The 12,844-nt window shown below is 36.6% G+C and overlaps 1 protein-coding gene across 2 annotated transcripts in view; it reads right to left on the bottom strand.

Annotated features, from left to right (window-relative positions):
* The window catches only part of OXCT1 (3-oxoacid CoA-transferase 1), a 92,194-nt gene that overhangs the window by 36,969 nt on the left and 42,381 nt on the right, over positions 1–12,844 (bottom strand). For both annotated transcript variants that reach the window (XM_030511885.1, XM_030511886.1), the window contains exons 8-13: positions 11,022–11,129; positions 8,294–8,405; positions 7,710–7,804; positions 6,997–7,045; positions 3,688–3,760; positions 2,850–2,925 (exon numbers count right to left, since the gene is read on the bottom strand). In XM_030511885.1, the coding sequence (XP_030367745.1) occupies positions 2,850–2,925; positions 3,688–3,760; positions 6,997–7,045; positions 7,710–7,804; positions 8,294–8,405; positions 11,022–11,129 (513 nt within the window). The remainder of the gene's footprint in view (positions 1–2,849; positions 2,926–3,687; positions 3,761–6,996; positions 7,046–7,709; positions 7,805–8,293; positions 8,406–11,021; positions 11,130–12,844) is intronic.

Here is a 12,844-nt window from a genome sequence, read left to right as displayed (position 1 = left end):
CTAGGACATTGAAAAAAAAAAAAAAAAAAAAAGAAAGAAAAAACCCACCCCAAGTAAAAGCAAGAAAACAAGTAGTGAATTGCTCTGGCTCATGACATTACCTTTCAAAATTGAATGCTCTAGTGAATAGCTTTTAGATTCAGAGCTGTTATGCAACTGCATAAAATTTCATATCCTGAGATACCAATATGGTCAGTTGAAATTATGGGGATTTTTTGGCATTAAAACCTATTCACCTATTCAGGAGTGCCTTTTTTCAAACATTTCAGCTTCATGAGCTCTCACCAGAGGTACATATTTGCTGGTTTAATAGGAACACTTTAGTGCAGGAATCTTTATTTATTACTTGTTCACTGGGTATTTTGAAGAATACTTCTCTTGCCACTTCAATTTACAAAATCAACAAAAAAGCAAATAAAGCTATTCTTCCTACCTAAAATTCAGCCTACCCCCTTCCACTTTCTGCTAGGTCTTTCAAAAACAGCTTGAGTAAACAGAAGGCTTTAATAGGTGCAGGAACATTTAACACTGCTTTTGCAGGACCAAAGGATTGTCAAAGAAGAAAATCTCAGGAGTTAAGTAATCTTGAATACAAAAGATAGTCTAGGGACACATTTATATGTACAGTGACTTTCATTTTGCAAAAGTATAAAGAGAACGTCAGTTTAAGGCAATCCAGCTAAACAAAACCTAGAACTTATGTGACAATTGAAAGAAGAAGATGCATAGATTAAAATAATCTTGAACTATGCCAATAAGAAAAACTCTAAATACTATTAACCTCCCCCACAAAAAGTTTATACTATAACAACATTACAACCTACCTTTAAATATTTTTTCTCCTCTATCTTTAAAATTTTGACAGAGAATGTAATAATCCAGAATCATTTTTAAAAGCCACTATGGAAGCAAGTAATTTCTACTTGTATAAAACACTACGGCCACCCCAAATTAACATGAAAGAAGTGCTTTCACAAAAACAGAACTATTTCATCCAGTGAAAGAAGGAAGTAGTTCTCACACTGACAAGAAAGAAAAAGTATCCCACTCAGCTTGTCAGTGACATGTACTTACAGTACTGGACTGACAGAGTACATTTATTTATGTCAATCATCTGAAAAAAACACATTTTACTAAATGTAAGTGTTTTAAAGTTAGCTATTTAAATTATGTAATTTGAGTTTGGGTGACTTACCACACCTTTGAGATACAAAGCCATGCATAAATCTGGTGAAATCCAATTTTAGTTAACCAAGGTTTTAACTCCTTGAAAACATACACTATCACACTTTTGCCTTGGCTCAAACAGCAAACCCAGGGTTAAAATTTAATTTGATTTACCTCTTATATTTCAAAATGCGTGGTGATTCCACCACAGAGGCTGGTTTCATTAGTCTGGGTTCTAGTGACAAGTTTTTCTAACTCTAGACAAAAAAAGAAATTGGAATTGAACAATGCAAAGCTAACCAGTATTATCTTAATGCATGTCATACTCGCACTCCTACAATGTATCTGACCGTCAGATTATGTTTAAAACACAGACTTCCATTAAAATGCATAAAACAGCAATAGAGGAGTACACACAGGATCTCAGAGTGCTGCACTAACAGAAGCACTAATTTTCAGACCCCATTTTTCATACTACAAACTTGATGACAGCACAAGTAGGAGAGTCTTGAAAAGCTAGCACTTCAATCAGTGGGGTCTGAAAAACATCTAGGCAGCACTAATCCGTCTGTTCTCAGCTGTGTGGCCATATAATCATGTTATGCTGTGAGAACATCTAAGGAAGACTGTTTTCTTATGGATTTATCTCCTCTGTGCTATCACCCTTCACAAATTCCATTCTCCCACGTCTGCCTGTACAGGTCGTTTCTTTGTCCCCTCTTCCTAAAAGCAGCTTATGCTCCAGCCACTGCTCCATGACTTGTACACTCACAAGCCTGCTGGAAAAGTCACACAGACTGCTAGACTCAACTAACACTCCTCCAAGAGACAGGACATTCCTTGGGTTTTTTACCTCCTGTACCCAGCTTTCAGTTTTCAAAAGACTCTCCTGAAACCTTTAGCACTGCTCAGACAGATGGAAATATGCCATATTACTTTAAACCAGGCTAAAAAGAAAATTTGTTTCTAGACGTCTCTGATACAAACTGTACCAGAAAGTCTCATATTGAAAATATCAAACTCTTAAACCATGTGAAAGATACGTATGTTTTTTCATGCTAAAACATAAACTGTGTTCAAAGAACGGCTTAATGTCATCAACTGCTTCAATAATACTGGGATTAGCTTGTATTTTTATGGTTGAAACCTGTAGGAATTTTTTGGTGAACACAATAGTATTGCTGCCTTCTATATTTATTCAACATGGCAATGCTGTGATCCTCTGACAGGAACACTGAGAAAAATAATGCAGATTTTTTTTTATATAATTTTATTATGAGGTACATGCTATTTTACACTTCCCTTCAAGTTCTTGCTCCAGGTACAACTATACAAGAGTTGACACTCTCAAGAAAAAGCATCAGATTTTAGCAAAAGAAACGTAACATTTGAAAGACATAGACCCAAGAGGAAGGAAAAAGGCTTGCATAAATAGTGTTTAGCTTTTCACAATGCTTAGCATAGGCATAATTTTAGGGGGCTCACTCCTTATATTTGGCTGCTTGGTGCGAGAAATAGGCAAGAAAACTTACTAACCTTAAAGTTGAATATATCCTATACTTTAATGCTTTGAGCTTCACAACACCCATTATGCTCAGCCCTTTTCTCCTTTGCCTGACCCTCAGCTACATTTATATTATCCTAAATATAGTGCATTGACAGTAGGACAAACATCTACTTACAGGAATCATCCAGTTGGCCAGGTCACCATACTTAGACACTTGCATAGCTCCAAGCATTGTCAAATCAACATGGCCTCTGGCAACAGAAAGTGTGTAATTAGCATTATCATGTTCAAGTAACAACCTACAGATCATAACAAGCTTTTGTTAGCATTCTTATTACATCAATATAAAAAAGGTGGCATACCACAGAGGTAGCAACCATTCTCTCCCACATGTAGCTGGTTTTTTTTCCCCTGCAGATGTATTGCTGATGCAAATTTTCTACTGAGCCTCAAAAATGTTACTACTTTTTGTCTGGTTTTGGTTACTGCACGCACAGTCAATCAGTTTTGAACTCATACTTTTAAGTGCACTCCTTCGCATATTTACATGCACTCATTATCTTTTCAGAGCCATTAGGATTTAGTGTTTGTTTGCATCCAACCTCCTTCCCCAATAAACAAACAAAAAACAGGTGCAGACGGTGAATTTCCATTAGGGAGGTGGAATGATGACCACAGTTGCAAGCTGAGCAAAGAGAATATACAGAGTGCAAGTACAGATTAGGTACTTGGAAATGACCAAAAAGCAGTTGTTAAAACATAGTTACAAATGTGTTTATATATGGCCAGGTGGTGGTAGACATGAACATCACTATAGTATCTATTAGTTACAGTGTTTTTCTATTTCCAACAGCGTGACCTAATCCTCTGTAAACCGTCACTGATTAAGTCCATGTTTATTTTACAGGTTGTTAAATGCTAACCACATTTCAAAGAATTACTAATGAGTTCAGTCACTGACTCAGTTTATTCTTTTCATGTTTCAAAAGATCAGGGTTTGTATTGTTACGTACCCTCTTATCATTGCAAATGATTCATCGCTAGAGAAATAGGAAGAACCTGGAAGAACAGTGACTGTCTCCTTACCTGTAAAAGAAATAAGCTATAGTATGTACGTATTTTGTCTCTTTGACAAATGAAGTCGCAGCTATTGACCAAGATAAGGGTTTTTTATCAAATTCCTTTGGATTCTGTACAACTATGGACCTGATTACACTTACTATGTCACATGTAAACCTAATCAATCATAATGAATTTCGTAGCAGTTTGTTACAGTTTTTAGTGATAGGATTGCCCACTCTTTGACTACCAACAGTTCCAGGCAAGACACTGCTGATACCAGAGGCTAAGAAAGAAATCTCTGCATTTCAGCTTTCTGCTCTACCTACAGAAAAAGTGAGAGATAACTCTTTTGAAACAGAGAAAGAACATCGTCAGGAGAGAGGGAGGTTGCAAAGAAGAGTGAGCAGACCACTTTGAACAGTCTAGAGTGATAACAATGTACAATAGAGAAAAATAAATTACTGATCTAGTCTACTCTTGCTTTGTTAAAGGATACCAGAGAATGTGCTTCTGTGTTCTGTACTGTTCTTTGCACAGTGCTTGGATCAAGCAATGGAGCATAAACGGAAGTGCCTTTTTTGACTCTGTCCAGAGCCCTTTCTGTCCTCTCCTGCCAGCACAGAATCAGCCTAAGCAACAACCATGGATATAGAGTGCCTCTAGAAAAGCATAAGAAACACAGCTGAAGGTGAAAATATAAACCAAGCAAGTCTTTATCACCAGATGACTTGAGAAGAAAAAGTTAGTGTAACAACAAAGGGAAAGAGGAATGAGAAATCTTTAAAGTTTCCAGAAAACAGGGGAAAAGACAATGAGATTAATTAAGAGGATAGGAAAAAGGAAGGGAAAAGCTCAGGAAATTAAAATGGAGACCCAAGTTACCTGGTTTAATTTATTGAGTTCACTTGGTGTATATTATATGCCAAGATATTGCATGGGAATTGTATTTCGGCACACAAAAGGGTATAGAATTAAGGTTATACAACAGTCCTGCAGTCAGACCTCAAGAATTCACATTGCTAACATCCACACCTGCTAAGACTGCCTGAATTGTCTTTCCCTACCAGGAGCCCACCCAAGGCAGTGGGAGAGGCAACATAGCCTGCAACCAGCTAGATGGAGTGAGAACCCTGGGATAAAGTGACAAGCTAAGACAATGGTGAGTAGAAAGAGACACAAGCTGAGGACCACAGAATAACATAACAACAGTACCATATTTCCCTGTAAGATAGAACTCTACCTTGCGACAAAGAACCCATACATATTTCAGAGAAATACAACTACATTTGCAGATAAATATTTGGCAAAAACCTAAACCAGGAGTGTATTTTGAAAATGTGGACTTTGGGGGCTGATACAGGACCATTCCAGTAGATCAATACAAACAGAATTAAATCCTACTGCTTTGCCATGCAGCTTCTGTTTTCTTCACATGGTTTTGTATGTTTAGCTGGAAAGCATCTAGAATGGTCTTAATCCAACTAAGTGTCAGTGAGCAGCTACCGAATGTTTCACCAATGATAACGATAATTTTGGTGGTAGAGCTGAGTTTCACCTATCCTGTGTCCTGTTTACTGCAGCTTCAGAGGAAGATGTAAAGGTGCTTAACACTGGATTAACAATACTAAAATAATCTTATTTCCAATGTTGCATTCTGACCTTTTAAATTAGCTTCATCCCTGCAAGATTATCTCTTTAAAAATATTTATCATCCATAAGATGATCTTGATTTGTTATTTGACAGCTCAATGATTTTTTAGAGCATTTATCAAGTTCTGGGATATTTTTCCCATCGTCACTTTGTTAATGTGTTTATTTCTAATGTGCCTATATTAGAACTTAAATGCTAATGTGCATGCATATAATGTCACCTTTGATAGTAACTGGTTTTTTATTCTAAATATTTTTTTTTCTTCCAGTGATACCTTCAATTTTAAAAACAAACAAACAAAACAAAACACTTTCAGTTCAAGCATTAACACAGCTCTCATATCTCTATGACATTTTCCTTCATGCAGCTTATCACAACAGTTACCTGGCTACTGGTGAAATGCTGGACTCAATTCCTTAATAATTTCTTATTTCAAATCAGACGATAGCCTTAAATAATTCCTTATTTAAAACATAATACTGAAAGAGGGGCAATAACATAGCAGAATGATAATGGTATCAATTAGTTAAGCCAGGTAGCAAATGTTTCAAGTCAGTGAACAACTGCTAGGCTGCACCCTCATATTAAATTAAAAGCCTGTTTGATGTCAGTGCTTTATCTCCTCTGACTTTTCACAGTTTAGTTGTACCTGTTAACAGCCGCTGACAAAGGTACTGTCTAGATAGATACTTACATCCCTATACACACATGTGTATGTATGTATATGTATACATAACTAAAAAATATAAAATGCATGTTTTCCATGTGAAAAAAACCAGCTCTAAGGTGACAGCTATGGGTCTATACCATTAACTTTGGTGAGAATTTATACGGTGCCAAGGCCTACTTTTGTTTGTCACAATGCAATATATAGGTGCAATTTTACATGGAAACAGAGAACAGATGCAGTCACAACTTTCCACGAAGAAAAAGAAATCAGAAAGACACATTAAACAATAAAAAGCTTACATTTTTACATTGTATGGCTACTTCTGAGGTGTCATGCGCCCAAACAGCTGGCTGAAAACAGTATGTGAGGACTGGCATTTCCCCCTTAAAGTGGCAAAAGCAACCATCTGCAGCAGAGTCCTTGAGTGGCCAGGTCCTGTTCTGAGGAGCGCTTTCCCCCTGCCCTGGCCACTGTTCTCTCTCTAAATGCAAATGAGTTGCATTCCTGCAACTTACTAGCCTGGAATAAAGCAGACCAGCATACACAGGATATTTTAAAACATCTGCCAAACACAAATCATTGCAAACCATTTTCTAGAAGACACAAAGCAAAAAATAGCGGGAGAACAAATCCGCATTCACATCTAGGCTTAACAAAACAATCTCACTTCTGAAAAGGAAGATTTGACCCTTTACTGCCTGGCCTTGAGGACAGCTTCCTTGAGTAGTTACTAGAATGCATCAAAGCATAATCTCTTTAACTAGAATGTCAAACATCTCCATTGATCAAAACCAACCTTCAGTTAAAACAAGACAAATACATTAATATTTATAAACAAATAAAACAGTAGTCTTTTCAGTAGTCTGAATCAGAATTATTTTTTTAGATTAACAATGATTAATCATTTTCCATAAATAAAATTTATTTAAAATATTTTACCTGCATTAATCAGGTCTGGATCTACTTCATTTTCTAGCGGATAAGGACCCTGAAAACAACATAGATATATCTCTGCTTTATATTAAAATACATCAGAGACAGAATTCATAACTTTTTTATTATTTCTAATGCTTGTTACTGAAAAGAGTTCGTCACAGACATGCATTTTTTTAATCTTCAGCAGAACAAAGTCCCTGACAAGAGAAGCCACAATTTACATCAACTATAATATGAGAACCGATGGACATATTGTTAGAGACTGTTAGAATGACTAGATAACCAGCAAGTTGGGGGTTTGTTTGGTTGTTTTGATTTGATTTTAACCAAAGTGACAGACATTTTTCAGGAAAAGGTAGATAGGTGCAACTTCATAAAACCAAACAACAGTGAAAATAATGTTCACTTTAAGCTTTATTTAAAATTATGTTTAATAAGGCTTACAAGCTTGGTCTTGAAAACTGCTGAAGGTTCTGACTCCTTCCAGCAAAACATGTGCTTAAGAACATATTTAGCAAAGTAGCGCTATAATCCTGAAATGAACATTTCCTGAAAAACTTCCCTGCACTACAGTGAGAATTTTATGATCATGAAACATGGCATATATTTGAACATGATTTTTAGTAAAATTATTATCAAGTTGGGGGTGGGTGGGGAATAAAACCGCCCCCTGAAAGGTAAGTACACCGCAGTAAGGAACCGAGATATATTCTTACCAAACCCAGGACTCCATTTTCACTCTGTAAATGAACAGTTATGTCTGGACTGATGAAGTTACTGGCCAACAGTGGGATTCCGATACCCAGATTAGCTGAAGAGAATAGGTTAAGGCACAAACAGGAACATACTTACTGCAAACCAGTAAATTAAAAAAAGTTATCATTATCCTATGATTAGATTAGAACTGTTCTCTTCAGAAACACTTTCATTTTTAGTTAGATGCCTCATATTTGTGATGAATTATTTTATCATTTGGCTTGTCTAACTGCATTCTGTCAAATGCTTTACATGATATAAAAATCCACAGTGCAAGTAAGCTTCATTTCCAATGCACGTAACTTTTTCAAGAAATTTTTCAAAACATTCAACTGCCAACAAACTTTTCAGATATGCTTGGAAAAACACTCCATGTACCCTGTGCCTTAACATCCCATATATTTCAATAAGGTGTTAATAAAATGACAGAAGCCCAGGATCTGCGAAAGACAATGAGCATGGTAATTAGCCCGTCTTAAACAAACTAGCTGTGGTATTATTCTAGTGAGTCGTTACTTTAACCTACAACACAGCTGAAGGATACCATACATGCCATCCTCAAACTCTAAAGCAGCCCGTCTGATGATCCTCTCCCTCACATTGTCTCCTTGTTTTTGTTTGGCCTTTGAGTCTTCAGGCTTTCGAATTGATAAGCGCTGGAAAAAAAGAAGTAATCATAAGTAAAGATTAGAATCCAGATTCTTGCTTCTAACAACACAAAAGGCTGACGTGTGATTGCTCAGAGATACTTAGTCTAAGAATAAAATTATTTATACATCTTCTACAAAAAAAACAACCTTTTATTCTATCAGTTTATCTAAGCCAATGAAGTCATCAACTATGCCCAGTGACGGCCTTAGAGCAAAATGTTATTTCTTTGTCTGTATTGCCATGGCTGACGTAATACACAGACAACTGGTTAAGAAGGCACCAAGCATTAGTGCAAATATTAGCAAGTCTGAGATTCATTACCCCAGAGATACTTAAATAGATCTGTTAAATGTCAGCCTAAAATACAAATACTGCTCTCTTTCTACATTTAATTCAGTGGTGCTATTCTAGATTTATATGCATGAGACAGACAAATGCCAGTCATCTGAAGATACTGGGAGATAAACAACTAAATTTTCAAACAAAAATCTGTATAATCCTGCAAAATCTGCCTGAAGTTTTTTCCTGAGATTTTCTGCCCTTAAGTTGATGCTATCTAAATCACATGTTGGTGAAAATGTCATGACATACCAGAAGTTCGTAAGACCTTTTTGAAAATTATTGTTTACATAGATTATGTTCTTTGCACGTCTCTCCCATGCATATAAAACTGCTCTGGGCAGCACCATGTCCTGCACCCCTATATGTTTTCACATCCTTTCCTACTTCAGGCCATAATGAACACATCATGCAAAATTATCCTCTGTTACTTTTTATCACCACAAAAAAAAATTTGCAGGGTCTTTTTTCCCCATGTTGGAAGTCACTTTACTCTCAGGCAGCCAGAAACAGTCAGTATAAATCCTCTTGAATTCCCCAGAGACTTTCTTTTTATGCCTTGGCTATTTTCCCTAGAATTGCTTCACTTGCAAGTTACAGAAAAAGAACAATCAGAGAGAGTTTCTCTGCAGCAATGAGAAGGTTGGATAGAGAGGATGACTTGCACTAGAGGGACCACGTTTAGGCCGAATTAGGAAGGAACTGCTATTTAAATCCAGCAAGAATTACAACAGACTAGCTTCTTTTATTTTCTTTATTTCTCATCTCTCTTCTTACCACTATCATCCTCCACACTTTTGTATGTACAGCCACTTCCTTGCATATAATCTTTTATGGAAGAGTAAATAAATCTACTGTTTCCTTCCTATGCTTCTATTAATGAAAGGCACCACTGCCAGAATTACAAGATTACACAAACAAAAATAATCTCTGTTACTTTGCTGTGCCGTTTATAGTAGTTCTCCTCCCCCACCCCTTCATTTTTTCCTTAAGCATATAGGGAAGAGGGCAGTTGACTAGGTAGGTGTATTCACTTAAACAGCTACCCCAAAGAAAATCAGGTGTTTGTACAAAGGTCTTCTCTGGACAGAGAGTCACCTTTTCACCCACTGCCAAACTGCAGTAAAAACAGCAGTTTAATAAATGCAAAATGGTTTTTGCTCACAAAAGGCAAAAGCTTTTATGCGACATATTGCATCCTCAATAGGAATACAGGCCATTAATTGCAGTATAACATAATATGCACAAAGAAAGGGAAAAAAAAAAGGAAGAAACAAAAAATATTTGACACATCTGTTTCCAGTGAAATACTCAAAAACATGCAATATGCTTTTACAGAATGAACAGATGGAAGGACAAAAAAAAAAAAAGCTTTTTAACCTAACATTCATGAAAGAGTTTACTCAGAGAAAAGGCCTTATATGACTTCTAGGACTTTGTGACTTGATTTTAATAATAAAAGTTTAATGATTACTATTCTTTTCTGCACTTTTTTTGAGATGTTTTTTTCCTTGTGTCATATATCTCCCCCTCCACCAGCTCTTCTTATGACATTTTGAATAATTCCCACCTCCAGAGTATGGAGACATAGGAGAAATACAGAATTTTCAATTACACTTTAAGAGCACTGTCAAATCACCAAAATGAATAATATAGGGACACAGCTTGAGTGGGCAAAGCCACAGAAACAAAGAACAATTATGTAATCCTCATTTTCTTGGGTATTTTCAGTGACGGAATATTATTGCTGTGATGTTGCTATTGACATCTTTTATTCAGACCAGAAATGCCACTGATTAAAGAAAAAGAAAAAGGTCTTTGCAATGTAACGCAATTCAATACACAGCACAAAAGGGGCCCTACATGCCTACGACAAAAGCTCTCCAGTAGAAAAGAAAGTATTTGATCATCAAAGACAGCTCATACAGTCTACGTGTTCCCGTTGTTGTGTCTGCAGAAGGTGAAGTGAGAGAAGGAAGGAGAACGAGGTAGCATTTTCCATCAAAATTTCAGCTGCATTAGAGCCCCCAGGACTACAGGCTGTTGCTCTTCAGTTATTCGGGGAATGAACCAGAGAGGCTGAGGTGTAGGAAACAATGCTTGATTCTCAGGACCTAACTACTAGCTACGTAAGTACCTACACAAGCTCCTATCAAAACTCAACAGGCGTTTCCCACACTATTTTCTCAGTGCTAAGACTTGGTGGCTAGAGTAAAAACACTGTAAATTCTAAAATACCCACCAAGCTGAAATATGTTGTAACCAAACACTCAGCTACTTACTTCAATTCTCTTCTCAAACTTCTCTCCTTGTATCAGACGATCAACATAGATTTTGGGAACATGAATGTCTTCTGGGGCAAATGCTCCTATATCAACAATTTCTTCTACCTACAGAGAGAAAAGGGAAAGTGAAAATATTTAAAAAAGAAGTGTCCAAGAGGAGATTAGCCATGAGGTTTCAAATATTAAATGTACAGTGGATCAAATCAAGAAAACTAAGGAATAGGACAAAATAGATATGCCCTTTAAAATAAGCTGGCTTAGATGCTTAGATTTCCTCTTCTTTCAAAGGACATTTCTACATACAAATTGAAAATAGTTTACATTTTAAAACGACAATTTATATCACCACGTTGAAAAAATATACAATACACAGTTACATCAGAATTGGTTTTACCTACAAATAATTTCCATTCAAACAGAGAGAAACAATGTGCTGGTAACAAAATGTCAGAGTATAAAGCAGAAGTGTGAATTTTAAGGATACAAAGAAAGAAGCTGGCTTGAAGTTTCTCTATGGTGTACTTGAAAATAAAATTGAAAATATTTGAACTGTAATAATTGATTGCAAGAAAGATGTGAAAATGTAGAAGTCTCTACATTTACTGAAGCAGAGATTCAGCAAAAATTACACCACTCCACACACAGTATATTTGAAATGTCACCTATTTGGGGCACCACAGACAATAAGATTTTCCTTCCTTCTATATACAAATTCAGGGTGGTCTATCTGAAGACCCTGCTCTGGCCAGATGCCTGCAGCACAGACCCTCAGCCATGTCTGGTGCTTTCCCCACAAGCCTTAAGTGCAGAGACATCACTTCTCTCTGACATGAAACAGACACTACTGTTAGGGCTGTACCTGCACCTGACCACAGAGACAATGTATAATGTTAAAGCAACAGGTCAAAGACAACATCTGAAACAAGCTAATAAAAAAGAAATTAAGTAAGTTTCCAAACTGCTGTATCAAATTTCTAGAACTAGTTAAGCTTTCAGAAATGCCTGAAGTCTAAGAATCCAAAAAACAAGACCCAGGGTATGGCATATCCATATGGGGACATTATTTAGCAGCCATCACCTGTGAAGCAACATTAAAGAGCTTAAAATTCAGTTTGACATCCTACTGTTACTGCACAATATGATCAAAAATAAAATCTATAGTACATCTGATAAACAATTACCTTCCTACTGTGCCTTGCAGTTTGACAATAAACAAACAAACAAATCCACACTAAAAACGGCCGAGGGAGAGTAAAACTTAACAAACTAAAGACAAGGAGGAACAGGTTCAGATGACCCTTAAAAGAAGCCCTGGAGTAAACAGACAGGATGAGACAAGTTGTGAAATCTGTAAGGCAAAGGCTGTAAGGAAGAGGCAATAACAGCAACACCAACCTCAGTGTCCATGGTGAGCAGAATCACACTTCCAGAAAGTCCTTATCCACAAGATAAGGAGAGACAATCAGAAGGAGTATTTTAAGAAGTCAAACTACTGTTTTCATGAAAAATGATGCAATCGCATTCATCCCGTCTCACTTGAAGTTTATTATTTTATACATGAATCTTAAAATTAAGATGGAGACCAAGTCAAATACAGGGTAAAATGAAAAAGTCCTGAAGCACACAGCTTCAGGACAGCTGAAGTCTTTCAGCAGCTGAAGGACACTGCACTCTTGGTGCAGTGACTACTATCAGAACATGCTCAGAGAAAAGACTTTTCAATGAAGCCATACACAAGCAGATGATCTGCTACCAGCAGAATTCCAAAATTCACCTTTTTTAATTAAATTTGTGCTCATTTATCAGGTGGAAAATTAGGC

The sequence above is a fragment of the Strigops habroptila genome, chromosome Z (genome assembly GCF_004027225.2).
Source record: "Strigops habroptila isolate Jane chromosome Z, bStrHab1.2.pri, whole genome shotgun sequence".
Lineage (NCBI taxonomy): Eukaryota > Metazoa > Chordata > Aves > Psittaciformes > Psittacidae > Strigops > Strigops habroptila.
The sequence above is the reverse complement of the archived record's forward strand: the minus strand, read 5'-3'. Positions and strand labels throughout refer to the sequence as shown.